Source organism: Hordeum vulgare, chromosome 4H (assembly GCF_904849725.1).
Source record: "Hordeum vulgare subsp. vulgare chromosome 4H, MorexV3_pseudomolecules_assembly, whole genome shotgun sequence".
Taxonomy (NCBI): domain Eukaryota; kingdom Viridiplantae; phylum Streptophyta; class Magnoliopsida; order Poales; family Poaceae; genus Hordeum; species Hordeum vulgare.
The window spans coordinates 460,876,773-460,899,521 of NC_058521.1; the positions used below are offsets into that span (position 1 = coordinate 460,876,773).

General features: G+C 45.8%; 3 protein-coding genes across 3 annotated transcripts; 2 read left to right on the plus strand and 1 right to left on the minus strand.

Annotated features, from left to right (window-relative positions):
- Positions 1 to 8,328: 8,328 nt before the first annotated feature.
- On the plus strand, positions 8,329 to 10,702 carry LOC123448962 (pentatricopeptide repeat-containing protein At2g37310). Its single transcript, XM_045126021.1, has one exon. The coding sequence runs from the start codon at positions 8,373 to 8,375 to the stop codon at positions 10,161 to 10,163; it is 1,791 nt and encodes a 596-aa protein (XP_044981956.1). The 5' UTR covers positions 8,329 to 8,372; the 3' UTR covers positions 10,164 to 10,702.
- Positions 10,703 to 14,894: 4,192 nt separating this feature from the next.
- On the plus strand, positions 14,895 to 17,270 carry LOC123448963. The gene is made up of 4 exons (XM_045126022.1): positions 14,895 to 15,258; positions 15,468 to 15,597; positions 15,712 to 16,184; positions 16,759 to 17,270. Exons 1-4 carry the CDS (start codon positions 15,233 to 15,235, stop codon positions 17,075 to 17,077), a joined length of 948 nt encoding a protein of 315 aa, XP_044981957.1. The 5' UTR covers positions 14,895 to 15,232; the 3' UTR covers positions 17,078 to 17,270.
- A 239-nt stretch (positions 17,271 to 17,509) lies between these two features.
- Positions 17,510 to 20,387, minus strand: LOC123448964 (protein MODIFIER OF SNC1 11). The gene is made up of 6 exons (XM_045126023.1): positions 20,017 to 20,387; positions 18,453 to 18,515; positions 18,235 to 18,360; positions 18,078 to 18,135; positions 17,922 to 17,976; positions 17,510 to 17,808 (listed from the first exon to the last, which is right to left on the minus strand). Exons 1-5 carry the CDS (start codon positions 20,262 to 20,264, stop codon positions 17,947 to 17,949), a joined length of 525 nt encoding a protein of 174 aa, XP_044981958.1. The 5' UTR covers positions 20,265 to 20,387; the 3' UTR covers positions 17,510 to 17,808; positions 17,922 to 17,946.
- Positions 20,388 to 22,749: the final 2,362 nt, after the last annotated feature.

A 22,749-nucleotide genomic window follows, 5' to 3' on the forward strand; every position in this document is an offset into this window, starting at 1 on the left:
CTTGCGACACGACGAGATGCGCTTCTATCCCTGACGAGGCCTTCGTGCCAAATTGAGGATAGGGTCGCATCTTGGGCGTGACACCTAGTTCCACCTAATGCAATATTTTGAAAATAGTTTTAATGCAATAGGCCACACAAATAGAATTTGAGAACTTAACTAAAAATAATTTCGTACATTATAAAATTTGCAAAACCAAATCGGTAACTCCAAATAATATTCGAAACATTATGCACTTTTATTTGACAGGGGAGAAGTCATATTATCTCCACTCCAATAAATTGCCCGAAGTTACATAATGAATAAAATTTTCAAAAGAACAACATAATGCATAGAAAAATATGAGATGCATATGAATCATCTATTAACATCCTAATTTAAGAAAATTGGGATGTTACAACAACATTCTTGACATAAAAGATGGTAATACTCCAAGGTAGAATTTAACATAAGCTGTATAGCAAGGAACTCAAGGGACAACACAAAATGCGATCAAGTTTGTGTTGGGGGGAAAGCAATAAGATTGTCGATGATAACATAGATCATCGAGGGGTAAAAGGATGGTATTTATCATCATGAACTCGATTAATATCCCGAAAGAGCTCGGGATGCTAATGATGATCATGACATATTTGTCGAGAAGTTTCATGAATATGGAATCGTTTAGCGACAACATCAAGCAAAGGAATGGTGAAGCGAAAAAGGATGTCGGAACCACAAATAAGATTGCTAGCTCTGAATCAAAATTGTCTTTCAGGACAAACAACATAACGTTGAAATCTCGATGTAAGCGTACTGCACTGCTGGATATGTGCTCCGAGGATGTGGGACACATATACCATGGTCAAGCTCTAGCATGACTTTTATGATGTATCCTAACATCTTGGAAAACAAGACCGAGTACAAACTCGTAAGCAAAGAAGAATACTAAGAGTTGTTGAATCGCAATGTGTACTCGATTTAGTTATCGGTGTCTTTGAGTGTCCAACAACTCAAAACACGAGGAAAACTGGAGTCAATGAAATATCATAGTTGATGAGGAGCTCATAAGAGGTTATGTAGCTCTGCAATATTCTCGGGATACGAGGGATAATACTCGGAGGTAGGTCAACATTAAAGCTTGGACCGATGTATTGATTTGAAGAAGACAAGCACTTTAACTTGTCCGAGAATGAAACCAAAGTAGAACTACATGGTCGGAAACACGATTACCAAGTGCCAAATCACAGGTACGAGATTAAAACATAGAATGAATGATTATCGATACATCAATGCATCACCTGCCATTTACTCCTCACCTTTGATGAAGTTGTAGCTTGGAAAGATTATCGGGCAAAACACGAGAAGAGTAAGACTCGTGAAAACTCTTCGAATCATATTGATTTAGGAAGGCATAGGTTCAACCCATCGGGGCATCTTAGGAACATATACCACAAGCTCCAAAAGTAATTAACACATGCTTGAAGAGCATGGCTGACAAAAGCATAGGATACAACTTTATCAGAGGGAGAATACACAATTTACCAGGGGAAGAATACCACAAGAATTTTTGAATCTAAAGGATGTCGTCGAATAATAACCCACCAATGGGTCTGGAAGCCCACAAAAGGACATGATGTGAGTATCGGTACTCAATCAAAGGGAGATAGAATGCAAGGCATCGGATTATAGAACATCTGAAAAATATTGATACTTAATTACCAAAGGAATTATGATTTCCAGGTTGGTGTATCAGAATCATATGCTCCGATCAAATAGAAGTAAGTTGAATGGACTTAGATGGACAACCAACCAAAGTTGATTTGTCGAGAACCAGCTCCTGTCTGGAAAGACGTCTGAGCCGAAAAGATAATTTATGAGTATCAACAAATGATTGTGTGCATTCACACAAAGGTTGAATCAATAAGAACACAGGAAAATCACAATGGATTTTAATGAATGCTACTAGACATATGGATTTAACCTTAACACAAGTAGGTGAGAAAGGTCAGGAACAATAGGCTACTGAGAATTTTGGAAGATCTAATAGTAATTCAAAGGACTTTGTGCAAAACGTGAGCAACTGAGAATGAACGAATCCCCGGTAACATAATTTGATGTACCTTGAAACAACAAGAGCAACTTGAAAGAAAATATGAATGACATTTGTACATAGTCATCCATAGGGGTTGGCGGAGGAAGGGAAATCCGCAAAAGCGATGAGCACAAGTTCTCGAGAGAACATCAGAGAGTATCTTCAAAGTCTTCTGACGGATCAAGCCATCACCTGGAATGTGGGGCTCTCTGGGAGAAAGTATTTACAAGAACCTAAAGTTAGAGTTAGCAAAATCTTTAACCCGAAAGAGAAGAGAGATCAGAACCCAGAGTATAGAAGAGGAGTAAAAGATACTAATACCACCCGCTTGAGATGTGGGCCCGTAAGCCACGACATCAAAGTTAGTAAGTTTTTCAAGTACTAGACTCAACATCGGCCAAGGAGTTGAAAATGGGGCTACCTACAGGCAGTCGGCTCTGGTACCAACTTATGACACCCTCAATTTGATCGTACGCTAATCATACACGCAAATGTGTACGACCAAGCTCAAGGACTCACGGGAAGATATCACAACACAACTCTAGACACAAATAAAAACATACATGCTTCATATTACAAGTCAGGGGCCTCGACGGCTAGAATACAGAAACTTGATAAACACACGAGTCAGCGGAAGCAACAAATATCTCAGTACAGACATGAAACATGAAAATGCTTAGAGAAGGCTAGCACAAAAGATACAATGATCGAACGAGGCGAGGCCTCCTGCCTGGGAACCTCCTAAACTACTCCTCGTCTTCAGTGGCCTCCACGTAGCAGTCGACACCGTCGGGGCAGCAGTCGTCATCGGTGATAAACACCACCTCTTGGGCCCCATTAACTGGTCGCAGCAACGGATCGAGGCAAAAAGGGGGAGCAAAGCAACGGTGAGTACTCATCCAAAGTACTCGCAAGACTGACATCAGAACTATGCTAACTTATGCATCGGTATCAAAGGAAGGGTTGTTATGTGGACTGACTGCAATAATGCGAGAATAAAGAGAGAAGGCCTAGTCCTATCGAAGACTAGCATCTTCACGGGTCTTACAGCAACAAGCGAGAGTCGAACGGGTAACACAAATATATAGTCATATTGTTGCAGCAATATTAATTAAAGTCACGCCTAGAGATTCTTCCTCGACTACCTGCAAGGAAGCAATCCCGGAGCAAATATTCCAGTTAAGTAACAGTTGTAGTTGTATAAGATCGGTGCACAACTCCAAGTCGTCCTGTAACCGTGTACATGGCTATCCGAATAGTTAATTTCTTCACTGCAGGGGTGCACCAAGTTTCCCGTCACGCTCGATAAACTCTGGTTGGACACACTTTCCTAGGTCATGCCCAGCCTCGGAACATCGACATGTCGCAGCCTCACCTAGACTCAACAGAGAGGCCGGCCTGCTGGTCTAAATCCTAAGTGTGCAGGGTTCAAGGGCCCATCACCCATTGCGCTCCTGCATGTTGCGTGGGCGGCTGATGTCAGTCCTCGCACCTCTTATACAAGAACGGTGATAATCCAGACCACTCGGGTGCGCGCCGCTCCATTGCTGACGTCTGAAGAGCTTCAACTAATACCACGACGTCTAGTACCCATAACTTCTCCCACGTAGACGGTTAGTGCGAAAAGGTCTCCAGCCAACCCAGATCAAATACCCAAATCCATTAACATTTTAATTAACTCATTGACACATCCACGCGGGAATCCACCTACAACACATCATCCATCAAAGTCCCCAGTAACAAGGTCAAGTAACTGTGTGGCTATAACATCAGGGGGATCCGAGGTATCACCCTCGATGGATTCCTAACGATGTAACCATCGAGATGGCCAGGGAGGAATCACCCTCACTGGGCCAACTTGATGGGTTGTACGACAGAGTCGTTATCGGAAGTGGTGAAGGAGGAATCACCCTCCGTGAACCACCGCCAGTTAACTACACCACAACACTAACATCAGGAGTACGTAACGAGGTGTCACCCTCGGTACTCGATAGTATCTCTGCAGTGTCGCACAATTATGGGGGGGGTGAGTGTTGTGTCGGGTCTTGGCTCGTCGATTAGTTGATCGAGACTTGACAAAAAAGCAGGGCCAACTAGTCTAAGGGGTCGAAGGGGATGACTGCTCCACCTATTCTAAACAGTTTAGATTACGGTATAGTAAAGTAGCAGTTCAACAAAATAGGCTATGTATCAGAATAGGAGCTATCTAAAACAGTAGCAAAATTCTAATGCAAGCATGAGGGAGAAAGAAATAGGCGATATAGGAATGATCAAGGGGATTTGCTTGCTTGGTTGCTCTACAGACAAAATGGATCCTCGACCGGGAAGTAGTCGATCACCCGATCATCATCGATCTCGGGGTCTACCGGAAAGGATGTAACGTAGGGGAAACACAATAAATAACAGAGCAATAAAAAGCATCACAAAGCATGGCATAGCTATATGCAGCGCTAGGCATGAGCTAACGAAGTATCATCTCTCATAGACGGATCGGGAAAAATACCAGATGATATTTCCCGGATCTCTGGCTACTACCGGTCACGCGAAACAAATGGAAAAGTTCCATTTTCGCTATGCTAGGGACACGTGAGAGACGAACGGATAGTGTATCTTGGTTCGTCTTGTTTTTCAACTTTCATGTACAAATTATTTTCATCTGACTTATGGTTTATTTTATATTATTTTTTAAAGTTTTATTAATATCCAAAAATTAAAACAGATTATTTAAATTCAATAATCAGAATTATGACATCAGCATGATGTCAGCATGACATCATCACTCAATACCCGTGTTGACTCGTCAAACTCACGAGTGGGTCCTACATGTCATTGACACAGTTTTTTATTAATTTAACTAGTAATTAATCAGATTAAATTGTGGGGTGGGACCCGACTCTGATACATGGCTCAAATTATTAAGTGATTGAATTAAACAAATTAATTTTAAGTAACCTAATTAATTAATTTAATTAACTAGACAAATTAATCACATGTTAATTGAGGCAACTAATTAATTGTATTAATTAGTCACTTTATTAATTTATTAACTAACCAAATAATTAAAATAATTAATTTATCAACTATTTATTCATATAATATTATTATTATTTTATATTTATTACTACCATTTTGTTAATAGGGGCGTGTGCCCGTGTTGTCATCCACTCGGGGGGTTACCCCAAACTAAGCTATCACAATGGGGGTGGTTACCACCCCAGGTTTAACAGGGAGGTGGCCGGGGCCAACGGGCCTAAGGCCAACGGGGCGACGCCGGCTGAAGTGACCGGTGGCGAGGCGAGCAGCGAGCAGTTGGTGGGGTGGGGCGCGCGGTGGCCGGAGGGGCGAGGCTAGCGGGGCGGCGCCCGTATAGGAGCAGCAGCCAGCGCTGCAAGTGTGTGCGCAGGAACCGCAGACGTGGGGCTGCATAGGCGCGGGATGGGACGCACATGCGGGCGGCGTGGTCGTCGGTGGTGCTGGTGACCGACCCGACCCGAGGGGGAGGAAAAGGGAGGAGGGGACGAGCCCCGGTGGTGCTCACCACCGTTGGAGAGCAGGGGGCGTCGAGGCTCGGGGAGCCGTCGTGAGAGAGTTGGGGTGGATCCGGTGAGGGGGAAAGCGATCGGCGACGGGGGCTGGTGCCGGCAAGGCGCTGGCGGGCGGCAAAGGCTCGGGCACATGGGTGAGGCGAGGCAGCCCCGGCACGGGAGGGGGCCTCTAGGGGAGAGGGAGGAGGACGGCGCCGCACCGGTGGCCGGTGCCGGCTAGGGTGGCCGCGGCAGCGCTAGTCGGGGCGTCGGGTGGAGAGGGAGAAATGTGGGAGGGGAAGGAAAAATTATGGCAGGGGGATGTGGCCCTTTTATGTCCACACATGAGGAGGGTGCGATGTGGGCCGGGGGCTGGCTGAGGCCCCGAGGGGATTTAAATTTATTCTTTTCTGTTTTGCATTCCTTTTAACAAAAATTGAATTTGGTTAAATATGAAAATTGTCCCATAAATACCATGTAATATTTTGGAGTTGTCCATAAAGTTTCACATACTTTTTGAAAAGCACAATTATTTGTTTACTTAGTAATAGCCCAAAATTTAGTGTTGTTGGGTCACTTTAAATATTTTTAGGGCAATTGAGGAATTCAAATTATGTTGGTTTCTTCACGAAAATTAGTGAATGCTTACAGCACATCAAACATTTTTTGTTGTTGTTTGAATAAATATTATTTTCTAACTTTATTTTAAATTTGAGTCGGCTTTGATTTTTAACAAGTGATAATTTAGCTTAGCTAATCTTAATGACATGACATCATTAGTGTGTGATTACTGTAGCTTGATTACAGGGGTTACTATAGCTTAAATCAGGGATGTCACGGCGCTCCATCGCAGCATTGAGTGCCCCCGTCGGAAGCTCCATTGCAGAACCCGATGGTCGCCAGCGAAGCTTCATTGGAGAGCCACCACAAACGAGTGGAGCTTCATTGCAGCGCCACGACGACGGGGTGCCGCAATGAAGCACAAGAGAACGACGGATGGATTGGAGCAGTTGCCATCACGAGCAAACATCGTTGTTCCAAGATCGGTGGTGAGCTGAGTGACGACGAGTCGTCGACCACTCCTGTTCCCGCGGAGGGATCGAGACGCTCCATCTGCTGATGCAACCTTCATGGTGTGGTGGTTGGAGCTGATGTTGTGGAGTACGATGGGTAACTGCTTCTCTCAAGGACGGTGAGAAGCTGGTGTTATGGAGAGATGTAGAAGACGAGCACCCTCAAGAGATACGGCAGCGAATGAGTGGCTGTGGAAGCCCGTGATGCATTGTCCCACCCCAACACATGTCATCTGGCACACGCGAGTGATTTCTCGCAGAAATTATCCGGATGATTTTAAACGTTTTTCTATATCATTATCTTTACCTATTAATAAAGGATGGATGACTTGTGCATGTTTGTTGTTGATCATTTTATTAAAAAAAACTGCAATTTTAGGTAATTAACCTGCAGTACGTTTTTAAGTCAAAAAAATCATCTTTTATTTTTACAAAAAGTCCCTCACTTTTACAATAATAAACCCGCAGTCCGATTTTAAGTCACACTGGACCGTATTTTTCTATTTTTACATATAACACCCTAATATTTATGTTAAACAATGCACATTCCATGTGTAATAAATATATTTTTAAATAATCATATATTTTAAACCCTAACTTTAATTTTAACATATTGTATATGAAATTTGACTAAAAAATGTGTAGAATCTGAATATGATGTAATATTTATCTATTAGCTATTTAAAAAATAACCTATTTAGGCTGTAACCTAAATCAATGATGCATGTTTCGTTACTTCTTGATACCGATGTCAATTTGTAATGCAAATGAATATGTCACACACATTGTGATGCTTGATAAGGAACGAGCAAGGAAAATAATTACAATGAATCAACTAAAATCCATAGGCATGTTGTACTTTCATCAGTCTTTGTCTTTGTACATGTCCCATGATCGAAGATGCTACATACGTTTTTTTTTTACCAAATCCACACGCGTACTTACCAACGGACTACATAATTTTTTTTATAGTGAATACACAAATAATTTTTATAACATATACATACACTTATAAAATTTATGAAGATTGGAAGTACACGAAGATTTATTTTAAAAATATCCAAACCATTCTTGTGATAGTTATGAACATTAATATTGAAACTCATACATAGGATCTTATTTTGTGTTTCATCCGCCGCATGTGACGGTGACACATATAGACTTTTTTAAATAGAGTTAATTTGTAGAAGCGGCCTCCTTACCCCTTAGTGTCGAACGACACCGACAGGTTGCTATCTGAGTCTCGACGTAGGTGAACCAAAATTGAATCAAAATGAGAACAATGATTCAAATAAAAAGTATATACTCTTTCGTTGGAACGCACAAATATGTTTGCTAGTAAGGGGGTGTTTGCTTAGGGACTAGACTTTATTTTAGTCCCAGAGACTAAAGAAAAAAGTCCTTTCAGTAGTGTCTTTTTCTAGTCCCTTAAGAAAAAGTCTCTTTCATTTGGTTACATAGGGACTAAAAGTTAAAAGAAAAAAAAATAGCCTAATCACTGTAAACAAGGCCTGAGTGAGTGTTTCCTAAAAAAAAAAGGCCTGAGTGAGTGAAGTACTCGTTCAGTTGGTCCACCTTGCCCGCTCTCGACGGCTTAGATCGCGTGGATTTGGATCTAGCGGCCGCATGTCGAACTGAGAAACCCGCCCCCGACCCCGGCAAAACAGAGCAGAGCAGAGTCTCGTGAGTCATGAGCAGGGGATGAAGCTCCCGGCGTGGCTCACCGCCGTGCCGCCGGACCCCCGCGTGTACGGTGACCTCATCCAGCGCTGCGCGAACGCCGGCCACCTCGTTGCCGGCAGGCAGCTCCATGCCCGCCTCGCCACCCTCTCTGTGATCCCCTCCAACTTCCTCGCCTCCAAGCTCATCTCACTCTACTCCAGAACCGGGCGCCTGCACGACGCCCGCAGGGTGTTCGACGCCATCCCGCAGCCCAACCTCTTCGCCTGGAACGCCATCCTCATCGCGCTCTCCCTCCACTCGCCCCAGCCCTCCGCGGCTCTTCGCCTCTTCGCGGCCTCCGGCGTGTCCCCCGACGAGGTCACCGTCTCCGCGCTCCTCAAGTCCCTCGCCGCGTCCGGGCCGGACCTGTCCCCTCTCGTCGCCGGGGAGCTCCACGCCCTCGCGTTCCTGCGCGGGTTCGGCGCGGACCTCTTCGTGTCCAATGGGCTCATCACCGCCTACGCTAACGCTGGCGACATGCGCTCCGCTCGCGCGGTGTTTGATGAAATGCCACGAAAGGACGTCGTGTCCTGGAACTCTCTTGTATCAGCGTACGCCCGTGGAGGATGGTACGAAGAGTGTTTGGAGTTATTCCATGAGTTGGTGCAGGCTTGCGCTGGTGGTGGCGTTCGGCCAAACTGTGTCACGGTGACAAGTGTGCTGCATGCTTGTGCCCAGCTCAAGGCTGTTGATTTCGGGGTCTATGTGCTCCGGATTGCTAATGAGAGTGGGCTTGATATGGACATTGCAGCATGGAACTCAGTTGTAGGGTTTTACGCCAAATGTGGGCGGTTGAAGTATGCTCGACAGTTGCTTGAAAGGATGCCTAAGAAAGACACGGTCAGTTACAGCGCCATGATTACTGGTTACATGAACAATGGGCATGTTGATGAAGCAATGGATCTTTTCCGTCAAGCAGATGCTAAAGGCATCAACACGTGGAATGCGTTGATTTCTGGATTGATACAAAATGGACGCCAGTCTGATGTTCTTGGATTGCTTCATGAGATGATGGGTGCTGGGATACTGCCCAATACAGCTACTCTTTCAATCATCATGCCCTCAGCACCGTTGTTCTCAACCCTATTGGGAGCAAAGCAAGCTCATGGTTATGTGATAAGAAATGATTATGATCAGAGCAACAATGTTGTCAGTGCATTGGTCGATGCTTACTCAAAGGCTGGATTTCTTGATATGGCCAGGAAGGTGTTTGAATTGTATGAGAATAGAAGCACAATTGCCTGGACATCGATCATTTCGGCTGTCGCAGCTCATGGAGATGTTATGGAGGCACTGGATCTGTTCAATCAGATGGTCAGTGCTGGCATTAGGCCTGATACTGTAACTTTTACTGTCGTGCTTACTGCATGTGCTCATGCGGGCAAGGTAACCGAAGCTCGTCAAATTTTTCACTCCATGCAAGCTATGTTTGCTGTCAGTCCTGTGATGGAGCAGTATGCTTGCATGGTTTCATTACTCAGCCGTGCTGGTATGCTTAAGGATGCACTTGACCTTGTAAACAAGATGCCTTTTGCGCCAAATGCAAAGGTCTGGGGTGCACTGCTTAATGGAGCAGCAGCAGTTGGTGATGTTGAGCTTGGTCGGTTTGTGTTTGATCGATTATTCATGATAGAGCCTAAGAACACAGGTAACTACATTGTGATGGCTAATCTGTACTCAAATGCTGGCAAATGGGAAGAAGCTGAAATCATAAGGAGCATGCTGTGGGGAGTTGGATTGGAAAAAATTCCTGGGTGTAGTTGGAATTGAGGGGTTCTATAGTCTGCTAGAAATGGTTGCTGCAGATACATTGTTAGCAAAGTGGCAACAAAAACTTAATTTGGTTGTTGGTTGATTAATGAGATTAAATTATAGACAAGAGCCTGGCATCAACCTAACTGTTGAATGGAGACAATTTATAGTGATGACATTCAATAGATCTAATAGTTGAGATGTTATTTTCAATCCTGATAGGTACCAGCCTTTTGGAGTTACATGGACCATCGTATTCCACACCTGATGGTCAATCATATTGATTTGATTGAGCAACAAATTCTTGGACGACAACCAATGAGAGCATTGCTTCCATGATATTCTTATCTGAACCTTTTGTACTATGAGCTGAGAATACTTTTCTTATCTTTATTTGCTATTTCTAGGACGCCAATTACCGAAGCAACATATAATTTCATGATCATGGTTTCTTAGAACCAAGAGCAGTCTAGTTTTAAGCTTCAGGATGTCAAGCATGATCTGTTCCTTCTTGATGAAATACTAATATCAAGGTGCAGAAGAATCCATTCCATAAAGAAAAAGTTCCTTTCATACCCTAGATCCAATGAATAATGGCTTTTCCTTGTGACATTAATATGGAAAAGCAGATCTACTCTTATTTGTTAGGATCATATGCAGACATGATTCAGATGCGCCACTTTGTGTGTATTTGGTATTTGCACCGTCAAAATGTTATTTAAAGTTTTTTTTTCTTCCTGTGGAAAATAGACTGATTCCTGTAAATCTCGTGTGAAGTTCCTGTTTTCCAAACATTATCCGGAAATGTAGAAACGCCCGAGTTAGAGCTGCAAGGAGATGGCACAACAAGATTTGCCTTTTGGCGTTGATCATGGTTCACATGCTTGGATCATTCTACTTCTCCATTTCCCAGCTCATGAACTCCAAGAGAAGAAAAGCACGCAAGCAGCTCCCAGGTTTGTTACCTAACTTATTCTGGACTCACTACCAGAAAAGCATATATGCCTGTTATTTCGTTGTGTGGCCACACTGCTCACATGCTAAAACTTCACAGGCCGAAGGCCGCCCAAACGAGGAAAGGAGATAATGTTACCAGTGGGTACTTACTTTGATGAGAGCCTGCAATCTTGATGCGTGGTGGTGCAGGACACCCTGGAGCCTAGCTTGGAGTACAAGTGAAGCCAAGTGAGTATAGTCACCCCCATCACCACAATCATGTTTCGAAAAAAAACATTTACTTTTTGAAGAAATGCATCTCTTTAATCATACATATAGTGTACAGCCAGCCACGCACTCCATCTCAGCATATATACGCTAAGAGTATAAGACGATGTATCATGCATATGGAGGTGGTTCGGGTGGAAGTGGAACGCTTGATGATTTGGATCATAGCACGCACAAGAGTAGAAGTGCGGTGACAAAATTACCACACAACAAGAAGCAGCAAGGCATATCAGAGGGGATGTTGTCACTATCACTTCACCCCCTTTTTGGCATTATATAACCCCACAGTCAGCATGCATTTCTTGACAACTTTTGAATTCGAAACTTGGCAGGTGGTTAATTAATCTTCAACTTGTCCGTTCCCGTGTCTCGATCCAAATCTGGAGTTTCAAAATGGTCTGAATTGTCTTGCAATTATGCATGCGTGCTGACGCAGTATGTATAATCTTGTGCACGTGATGGGCCTCCCAGATCACGGTAATGACCAGTGGTAAGACGAGGCGTATATCAGTATATGTGTCCACGGCTGTGTGGCTTAACCCAGGACCCTCATGTATTGAGGAATTATTGCCTCTGGACTGTAACCCTATTAGTAAAATGGAATACACTCCTTTTCGCCCCGAAAAAAAAGTATATGTGTCCTCTGTGCGGTGGCTGTGTAGGCGAGCATTGGCATGGGCTATGCGTGCCTGCAACCACTTGCCGGAGAAGCCCAGCATCATCATCGTCCATCACCCTCTGGCGCAAAAGCTTGCGCTCCAAGATCGGGAATGATGGGGGAGGTTCGACCGGCTGTAGAAGAATACATACATTGCCGGGCGGTTAAATTCTTGGAACAAGACAGGTACATACTGTAGAGTAGAGTCTCCATCCTGTGATCTTTATTCTTCCACTACTTTGGTCTCTTTACACTTTAACCGCTGCTGTACTTGCTTTCCAACCCGTTTCCTTTTTCTTGACTGGACAAAATCTAGTCTGACCGTCGTGTCAAAGCGTAACTTTTTTACTGAATAGTATAAAAAAGCTCTAGCCCAAGTGTCTGTCTAACCATGCAAGGTGTCAAAACATCGTTGATGGGGCGGCGGCAGCACCCGGAATCCAAAGACCCTATGCAGGATGCAGCAGACGGTACGGACCCTGACATCTATGAATAATGCCCCAGCTCGTGTCCATTGCTCGGGTACATTCATGAGTGCTTTCTTTAGACGTACTATCTAGGTACATTTATTCATGGCTGTGTGTGAAGCTCCTGGCCTGGGTGAGGAATTGTTGTACAGTATCAAGAAGAGGAGAAGCATTGAGCAGTAACAGGGGGATCAATCAAAGCAAAGGTACGTACATTTTTCACTAAAATAAATCATGCCTCCCTACTTCCCAGTCACTAATACACTCTCCGTTATTTAGATATTTCGACTATATATATGGATTGAAATGAGTGACACTAAAATGTGTCTAAATACTTTAGTTTTTTCTCAGAACATCTCCAATAGCAGCCCTATTTTTGGGCATGATACATTTTTAAGGCACGCGAGGCAAAAAAAGGCCTCTGACAGCTATGTAATCCTATTTATTTTTTCTGGGCAGCCCAAAAAGAGCTTTGCTACAGATACAGAAATACTCCCTCTGTACCTAAATATAAGTCTTTTAAGATATTTCATTAGGTGTCCAAATACGGAGCAAAATTAATGAATTTATACTCAAAAGTATGTCTATATGCATCTATATGTAATCCATTAGTTGAACCTCTACAAAGACTTATATTTAGGAACGGATGAAGTATTTTACATAGAATTACAGATGCGCTGGTGTGTGCAAATTTAATTGGTTGTTAGATGAAAACCGGCCCTATCCTAAAAATCAGAGGGGAGAGATTAGTTGTGAAGGAGAGAGAGATCTGTAGAACTTCCATACCTATCCATACGTCTAGCATTTTTGGCACAAAAAAGAGTCTCTAAAAGTGTAGCAAATATAGGGCACTTTGGCAGCTGCCCAATGTGAGGCTGCATCAGGACGCGCGCGCCATGACCGGCTCCTCCGCGCAGCTGTTTTATTTTAAGGCAACTGTTAGAGCAGTTGTGCTCTATTTCGTGCCCTATTATAAGGCCGCTATTGGAGACGGCGCTTGGGCGTGCCAAAAAAACGTGTTCTTTGCCTTAATTTTTTTACTTCAATATTTTTTCGTGCAAAAAATAGGGCTGTTATCGGAGATGCTTTAATAGTGAACAGAGAACAAAAAGGGTAGTTAGAGCATCTTGAACAGCCGCATAAAAAATGCTTCACACGTTAAAAGATTCGTTTACAGCTCCAACAGATGCTGCAAAACAGTGTGCGCGCTAAAAAGTTTTGGGCATGCTCTAAAAAACGTCAACGCGCGTAGCATATTTGGGACGCGGGATCACGCGCTTCATAATTTGCAGTGCTTGCTTTTTGGGCACGCGTTTTTAAATGTCTGCTAAAACTATGTTGGTTCCATCGTATTAAAATTGCTACAGTGAGACGCTATGGTTTTTATTAAACGCGATTTTTTTTGCAGCTGCTGGAGATGCTCCTAGGAGCAAGCGTGCTCTTGTGATGCTCGTGTTTAGCGCGAATAATACGTGAGAGCACAGCTGATAATATGTCATTGTTAACACTAGCGCATCTTGTCGGTTACCTCTCCGATTCAGTTGGGTTGGAGCACAGGCGGCTCGTGAGGCACCGCGACAAGGACGCCCCAAGCGCTCTCGCCTTTGTCCTCCTCCTGAATTTTCTTGCATTATCACCACATATGTTCACATGCATGACAACAACACGGAGAGGAGAGGAGAGGAGAGGTCGGTGCACAGAATTGAGGGCCCTGCCTACCAACTGCTAAAACCCACGGGCAGAAGATTAATAATACTAATAGTATGCGGCAAGGTGAGAGGTGATGGGGCCGAGCGACAGCAAGCGCAAGCGGGTTAAATGAATGAGCAGGGCCGCCCTTCACGTGGCTTTCTTTCTGCCCTCCCTCCCTCCCTCCCTCCCTCTGTTATGTTATCAGTCTTGCCACATTGCATATTACGAGCCCCCAGGCCAAGTCCCCACATGTCCCCTCCTGTGGCCATCGCTTTGTTAATCCGGTTTTCTTATCGGTGGAATCAGTGTTACCATCTCAGTTCCACGTGCAGCACTTTGCAACTTCCGCTAGGTACGTACGTAGTCAAGGGTTGATGAGCCTGTTGTGTGCGCTATGCTACTACACAATTGACTTGGGTTGCCATGGCACTTGGACACAACCCCTCATGCGACTCCTGCATCCAAAGTTCAATTTATGAACGTGAACCATGGGACGATTTATGCTTCTCAATTTGCAACACTCCTACGCCTGAGAAAGCTGTGAAATGCCCAAGAGTACAGACTACAGTGGAGTGAAACAAGTTCTGTGGTGACTCCAGTAACGCGCCTCACGGGTGGCAGTCACGGACAGAGCCGGCCGGCGGCCGCTGTGGTCATCTCAAATCCTCCGTCAAATCCGTGCCCCCTACTATTACTAGCCAGTAGCCACTCTAGCTAGCGTTCAGACGCTTCTCACGCCCGCAACAAAAACATAGAGAGAGGGAGGGAGGGAGGGAGGCACCTTCCGCTTCAAGCCTCCTCCTCCTCCGAATTCAGCAACCTCCGCACCGCACCACCCCGCCATACCCTGCGGAGCCACCCATCTCAAAAGCAAGCAAGCAGCGTGCATGCAGATGCAGTGCAGCTAGCAGAAGCGCCTAAAGCCACCGCCGCCACATGCCCAGGCCGGTACGCGCGCACCATTTATCTTCCCCTTCCCCCAGCCATTGCCGAGCTCGGGACGCTACGAGATCGCGGCGTCGACAAGGGTGACCAGGAGGAAGGGAATGTCTGAACCGGCCACGCAATGCAGGTCCGTCGCTACTCGCCAGCCACCTTCTTGGATTGCTGGGTGTCTCCTCGGTTTCCAGGACAGATTCTTTGATTGTTTATCCGCGGATGCCGCCTTGGTCTCGGCGCTGTCTCTGCTCTCGAGCTGCGTGTCCATGCCGTGCTAATGGGGATCCTAGGAGGATCAGTTCCTGAACCCTTTTCCTTTTCTTTCATTTGTTTGGATCGCAGGGGAAATGGGGGCGGCGGCGAGGGCGGCGCCGGCGGCATGAGAACGGTGGAGTGCCTCAGAGGGAGGCTGCTCGCCGAGCGGGTGGCGTCCAAGGCGGCCAAGGAGGAGGCCGACCAGCTCGCCGCCAGGGTACCGTACCACTTCTCCTCCACACACATTCCGTACCCATGCTAGCGTCAACCCCTTCAGTTCCCACTGTTTGGTTCGGTACAGCTTTAACTTTGTTCTTTGATTCGGCGACAGTTGGACGAGCTTGAGAAGCAGCTCTCCGACGAGGTCAAGATCAGGGACAAGGCGGAGCGGAGGCTGAGGAGGGTCATCAAGAGGCTCGAGTCCCTCAAGATTCTGGATGTGGGGAGCTCCATCGGCTCGCTCTCCTCCAACTCCAACGGCTGCTCCGGCCAACAGGCGGCGCCGGAGATGGAGGAGAGGAGCGGCCCTGCAGTGTCGCTGAGCACCGTCGATTCGGTGTTGTCAGACCCTCGCGCCGGCGGCGAGGACAAGGGATGGGACGGCGAGAGCGTGAAGGGCTCCTCGGCCGGTTCCTGCACTCAGGCCAACTCCTCCCAGGACGGGAGCTGGTTCTCCGTCGTGTCCGAGCAGTCCGGCTCTGGCGCCTGCAAGGCGGAGGAGAGCCGCACGGAGGAGAACTCTGACGACGCCGACAAGTGCTGTTCCGGTGACGGCGCTGGTGACGTTGATCGTGATTCAGCGAGGTACGCGGCGTGCAGGTTAACAATGAGTGCCTTTTTTACTGGTTATTACTATTACAAGTTAAAAAACAGTTGGTTGATTCATTGCTCTATGGATTAGTAGTATCAGCCTTTCTAGCATGCGTAGGCGTTTGCAGATTACTCCTGGTTCGTGCAGAGTTTTACTTTTGTCTGGCAGGGATTAGGCTGCATTTCTTCATCTTTTTTACATGTGCGTTTTCATCGTGTTATTAATGATGGACATGGAGGGAACAATATGTGCCGCATGCCTCAGTTACCAGAATAATTGTAATTTATAGGGCAGAAAAGGAGACGACGGATTGTCGGCGTTGTGCACATCTGTACGTCTGCATCCCTCTTTGTGTGTCCCGGGCCTTTTTACTAGGATATTGCGAAATACTGCCTCCATTCCGAGTGTTTGGGATGGAGAGGGAGTAGATTTTTCTTGTAGCCGCGTAATCACTTGTGTTGCTGCATAGATTCTTGATGTGTCTGCGCATCTCTTTTTATAGCAACAGCGTACTACCGATTGTGTTGTAGAACTAGTAAAAATGTTTCTCTGGTGCACCGTCAGCAGGGAAGAAGAAGCTCCTGCGGCGTCCAGCGGCTCGTCAAAATCCGAAGCGAGCTACCGGGACGGGGAGGACGACAGGCTCGCGCTGGTGCTGGTGGAACACCCGCACTACAGCGCAGAGGCGGCCGAGGCCGAGGAGAAGGAGAAGGACGAGCTCGCCATGGTCCTGGCCGACCCCCAGCCGAGCGTGGGCGTCGGTGGCGGCGACGACGTGCAGTCGGTCCTCCTGGCGCTGCGGCAGGTCAAGGAGCAGCTGCGCTACACCATCCAGAGGAGGAGGTCTGAGGGGCTTGTCGCGCACCGAGAGCTCTACGGCCACTGACTCAGCCTCGCCTGCTCTCAAGAGCATAACGAGAAGCGGAAGCTGAAGTGTGCTGCACTTGCACTTGCAGTGGTGTATTTATCTACAGCATTGGGAGTATATTTGGTGGAATAAAGGTTCTACTGGTGTGAGGCGTTGTAATGGCGGTATATATATTTATATATAAAAAGAAGTGAATTCCCTAGGCTGTTTACTACTCCTGTTTATTACTCCCTCTATTCACAAATATAAGATGTTCCAACTTTTTCTGAATCAAATGTATAGACATGTTTTAGTGTATTTGTTTTGTGAACGGGGGAGTAGCAGTTAACCTGGCCTCCTCCCGTAGCTTCTCCATAATGGAGCATTTATATGCACTCGATGCGCACTTACCAGACATTCAGATACCCTGGACGCATATAGCATGCATCTGAAACGAACAATACAAGCACAAAAACTAAAAAAGGCCCGAGTGCATGGCTAGGAAGTAAACGTAGTACACAGGTGTCCCCAGACCAACCAGCAAACAGACGATAGGCTGCCCAGCGAGTACAGTAAGGAAGTCCTCAAGTGCTACACGGTAAACAGCACTCAAATGGCTCCCAGCAGAGTACAGCAAGGAAGTCATCAAGCACTACACAGCAAACAGCACAGGAATGGCTCCGACAACATGACGCCATTGGTGTTGTTAGTCTTGTACAAACTACGGTACGGCTTCACCGACGTCTCGAGGAACGAGCGTATCTGAGACCCTGCAAGGAAATGGAATCGGTCATTTCCATGTTATGGGACATATAACAGCAGCCAAGGCCTTATCAAGGAAACAAAATGCTATTGTATGATGATAAGAGCGTGCATATCTAACCTCAAAAGGCAGGGGCTGTTTTCCATCATGCCGTGCCAGCTACAGTCGCCGCGTCCTGTGTTACACATGCACAGAGGTCAGGAGGAAGACAACGAATTACAACAAACAGGAAGCACAAGTTCTACACAAAAACATGCCATAGAGTGGAGGACATACCGGCTTGGAGGTGTCTTTGTCCTTTCCTTCAGATGACCCACTAGGTGCTCCTGCAAACCTGGCAAAGTAGTGAAGAGATGTCAGATATAGCTTGCTCTTGCTTGTTAGATTAGGGTTCTAGTGAAAAGAATGACATGAAACTGCCGCATCATTCTACCTAAGGGCTCGTGCCTTTCGCTTCTCTTCTTCCGCCTTGCCAACTTCTGTACTCTGACCAAATCGCTCTAAGCGAGCTTTTTTCTTAGCCTCGGTATTATCAGAAGAGGGCGTAGGAAGGCCAAACCTGCAAATTGATGGAAGTATGTACCAGTTCACAATTTGGGGGAGTCGAAGACATACAAGTGCATCATAGGTAATTAAGTGTATATCACACACCTCTCAGCCCTGGACTTCTTCTTCTGCTCCTCCATCTTTTCATTCGAAGATCCAGTCCCAAACCTTGTAAACAAGATAATTGGTAGCCACATTTCTTAGTATTTGAAATATAATATGCGTACAAAAGATCAAGCAAATAGGAACCACAGAAGTGATGGAGAAGACAGATAGTTAGTTAACATGGGAACAACTCATTCAGTTTTGATCAAATTAAGATCACACACTAATATTGAAGTATTAACCTAAATGGATTGAAGCTGAGTTTTGCACTATAACCAAAAAAAATGATGTTGCTAACCAGTTCATGTACTATTGATCAGTTTAAATAATCCAGCATGTACTAACGACTATCAATCAGTTCAACAAATGATATTGCTAATGAGCTCATCAACTATAAAAGATGGTCCAGTCATTTCAGCTGTGTACATAAGATATGCGCAATTTCTATTATAGATACTTGGAACACAAGCATACGCATTGGAGAAAGAAGTGGTGAACAATAACATTCTTTCACAATACAGATACTAAAGGTGTACAATAATAACATAATTCACCATACGGGTATTAATTTTTACCAACATAAACAACGAAACAAATATAACATGCTTGAACTTAACTGTTATTGAGATTACAGCATTGTTTACCAAAAAAAATTGAATATCTATATTTGCAAATCTTGTCTGCTTAGGTCCAGATATGTGTGTAAAATATTTCATTGATTAGCAGGTTTTGTCTGGCATGTAGATGAGTTAGAATTCAAGAAATAAGTAAATACCATTGTAGGAGAATTTGCCAATGTTTCATTAGAGATGGAATGTATTTGGTTCTAAAATCCTAACATCATGGCAGTCAATCTAATAAACCTTAAACTCAAGACTATAGAGCCAAAAAATAAGATCATCGTTGTACTACACTAGTCAATTACAATAGAAAGGTCAAAAAAGAATTCAGCAAGTAAAATACTTCACATCGCTAACTACAGTTCACAATAGGGCCCGGGCATCGTGATGTAGACTAAACCAGCTTAATATTGCGCAGCCTCACAGGACAGTGAACATGCAAGAAACATGAGCACCCTTGTCTCCAGGGCCATTGGAGATATACCAACTAAGTCACTTGTTTCTTTGTTTTGTTTTGCTCTTTTGCTGAAGGAAACCTTTACAATAAAGCTTTCATGGTTAGGTAATAATCGATTATGCATCGTGACCATTTTCTTGTATTTAATACTCCTAAATATCCAGAAGCTACTCAATTGTGTGATGCTTGATTTCTCATGCCTGCGTAAGTGCCTTCAAATCCATGCTTACTGAAAACAATGTAACTAATAAGCTCTAATGTGAGCACACTATTGGATCCTCAATCCTATCAATGGAGATAAGCCTCTGGTCAATAATAACAAACATAATAGGCCAGTACATCAAAGTTCCGGTAACTGGAGAAGTACTGCACCATAACTTCCAACACGACTGCCCTAGAGAGTTGGGGACCCCCAAATCTCTCAGATTTGTAGTAAAGGGGGGTAAATCTCTAAACCCTAGGAAAAGGGATTTGATAGAACAATCACCTCTCGGCGCGACTGCTTCGCTTCTCGTCCTCGGACATCACCACCTGCGTCCCAAACCGCTCCGCGCGGCGCATCTTCTTCTCCAGATCCGTGGCTGCCCCACCGGCGGCGGCAGCCGCAGCGGAGCTAGGGTTTGGGGCTGCTGTCGGGGAAGTCGGATTCGGCGCCTCCCCAGCGGCAGCAGCCGCCGGGGCCGTCAGCTCGGTGGCGGCCGGGACTTGCGCGGGCTTGGAATCCTGAGATGCCATCGGTAGAGCGCTCGTCGGGCAGGGAGGTCACGGTCACGGACGCGGTGTGCGGCAAGAGAGTTTCTGGTCTGCTGCTGCTTTTTCCAGCTCGAGTTCGCTCGCCGCTTCACCCCTCTCCTGTATGCTTCGCAGACGGGCCATTTGGGTCAGTTCGAAGTATAGCTGGCCAAACGGGCCAGGCTAAACAGGCCAGCCCGCGAGCCCGCGGGCACGGCACGACACGTCATGGGCCAGACACGGCACAACTAAAACGGATCCATGGCAGGCACGCAGCCCGCCTCGGGCCGTGCCTGGGCTTGAAGGCTGGGCCCGCGGGCCGGCACGACGCGTTCCGTTTACATTTTTATTTTTTATTTATATACATAACATACTATAAAATAGTCCAATAATTCAAAATTAGCTCAAAAACTATCTAAAAGGGGCCTAAAATCGTACTTACCGTGCCCACGAACCGACCCGTTTAGCTCCCGTGCCGTGTCTAAACCAGGAGGCTGCGCACATGGGCCGGCACGGCACGGTCCGGCTAATATTTGTGCCTAAGTGGGTTGTGCCATGACGGGCCGTTTACAGTCGGGTCGGGTCGTGTCGTGTCGTACCGGGTCGGCCCGTTTGGCCAGGTATGATTCGCAGACAAATAAAACGAAATCACTATTAACGAGTACACCTTCCAACGGTTACTCCCACCTTCGCAAGTTGCGACAAGTAGCGCACTCCATGCACCACTTGTCGCAACCTCAGAGTTTTCTTTTTTATAGATCTGTATTTTCAAAATGTTTTATCTTCTAAACCGCCCGTCCAAATCTCGAACCGTTTTCACCGTTGGATTTCTCGCGTCGAGATTTTCAAAACTGGATCCCCTGTTGATAGGATTTGACGAACATTTTTTCACGAAAAAACGGAAGAAACAAAACGCACGAAGAAACCATGCCTCTCGCGAAAAAAAAGAGAGCAGAAAACGCGTTTTTCCCTTTCGGGGGGCGTGCCTCTAGCGAAGGCAAAACCGTGCCTTTCATGGAAGCAAAACCGTGCCTCTCGCAAAAAAAACAGAAAACACGTTTTTTCCCTTTCGGGAGAGGCACGGGCGTGCCTCTCGCAAAGGCAAAATCATGCCTTTCGCGGAAGCAAAACCGTGTCTCTCGCAAAAAAAAATAAAAAACGCGTTTTTTTTCTTTACAAAAGGCATGGGCATGCCTCTCGCGAAGGCAAATTCGTGCCTTTTCGGAAGCAAAATCGTGCCTCTCGCGAAGGCAAAATTGTGCCTTTCGCGAAAGCAAAACCGCGTTTCTCGAAAAACAACAACAAAAAACGTGTTTTTTCCCCTTTCCGATAGACACGGTCGTGCCTCTCGCAAAGGCAAAATCGTGCCTCTCTAAAAAAATAGAAAACGTATTTTTTCTGTAAAAAACAAAAAACAAATTGAATTTTTGTTTCGAGCCAAGAGTTACGAAAGACCGGTGAAAACCCGAAACACCAAAAAAATCCAAAAAAAATCATCCAAAAAAGCCGAAAACGCGTGCGAATTTTTTTCCCAAAGGAAACAATGTGAGCACGACACGTGGCGGCGGATGGAAACGCGCCAAGTGACGACGCGCGGAAGCGGTCGCTGGGAGGCTTTCGAGGAAACGCTCGCCAACTTTTTTTGAAGAAACAACGCGCTTTATTTCATATCATAATGTTTTGGGGAATACAAAGGTTGTCTGGAGGACTATTGAACCATAGATGATGGCCTATATCTAGGGTAGTGACCATCCTCGCTAAGTTATGTGCCTCGCTATTACTAGCACCTTGCTCGTGAACAAACTCACAGCTAAGGAAACTCGACTTCCTCTCTTGTATATCATTTAAAATCATGCAATATTCTCCTCGGTGCAGTTGGCTTTTCAGGTCGTTGATGACTCTCAGACAGGCGGATGTTATACGCACTTTGGTGATAACCATATCTTCCGCCAAAGCTATAGCCTCTCTCCATGCATAGGCCTCGAGCGTTGCAGGCTCAGTTATTCCATGGAAGACCAGCGCACAAGCGCCAAGAAAATGTCCCTCTGCGTTGCGACATATCACACCCACAACACCAATATTTGAGGACTTCGCCACAGCCACGTCATCATTCAGTTTGGTCTCTCCTGGTGAAGGCAGTATCCATCTTGGCGCTGATGTACTAGCAGCCCCCCTGGTGTTCTTGATCTTTTGCTTCTTGGCTGACAGTTCTCTCAACTCTTGCACATAGCGTTCAATGAACAAATGTGTGGACAATGGACTTTGAAATTCCTGCTCGTGAATCGCCTTGCGGCGCGCCCACCATATCGCCCATAGGATGGTAAGAACAGCAACGAACTTGTCTTGGCTCAATGTATTACAGAGACCGTGCAGCCAGATCTTTGGATCGGACGTCTCATCGCCGTATACAAGTAGCAGCCAATCATCGTCGTCGTCTCGGAGGGACCACACGCTCTTTGACATATTACAATCTAGGAGGGCATGTCTC

Excerpts from the sequence above, each read along its gene's own strand:
- LOC123448964 (XM_045126023.1), bottom strand. The coding sequence starts at position 20,264 with ATGGCATCTCAGGATTCCAAGCCCGCGCAAGTCCCGGCCGCCACCGAG. Across the intron at positions 18,516-20,016 it reads CGAAGCAGTCGCGCCGAGAG|GTTTGGGACTGGATCTTCGA; the intron begins GTGATTGTTCTA and ends CTTGTTTACAAG. Across the intron at positions 18,361-18,452 it reads AAGAAGTCCAGGGCTGAGAG|GTTTGGCCTTCCTACGCCCT; the intron begins GTGTGTGATATA and ends ATCAATTTGCAG.
- LOC123448962 (XM_045126021.1), top strand. The coding sequence starts at position 8,373 with ATGAAGCTCCCGGCGTGGCTCACCGCCGTGCCGCCGGACCCCCGCGTG.
- LOC123448963 (XM_045126022.1), top strand. The coding sequence starts at position 15,233 with ATGTCTGAACCGGCCACGCAATGCAG. Across the intron at positions 15,259-15,467 it reads GAACCGGCCACGCAATGCAG|GGGAAATGGGGGCGGCGGCG; the intron begins GTCCGTCGCTAC and ends TTTGGATCGCAG. Across the intron at positions 16,185-16,758 it reads GTTGATCGTGATTCAGCGAG|GGAAGAAGAAGCTCCTGCGG; the intron begins GTACGCGGCGTG and ends CACCGTCAGCAG.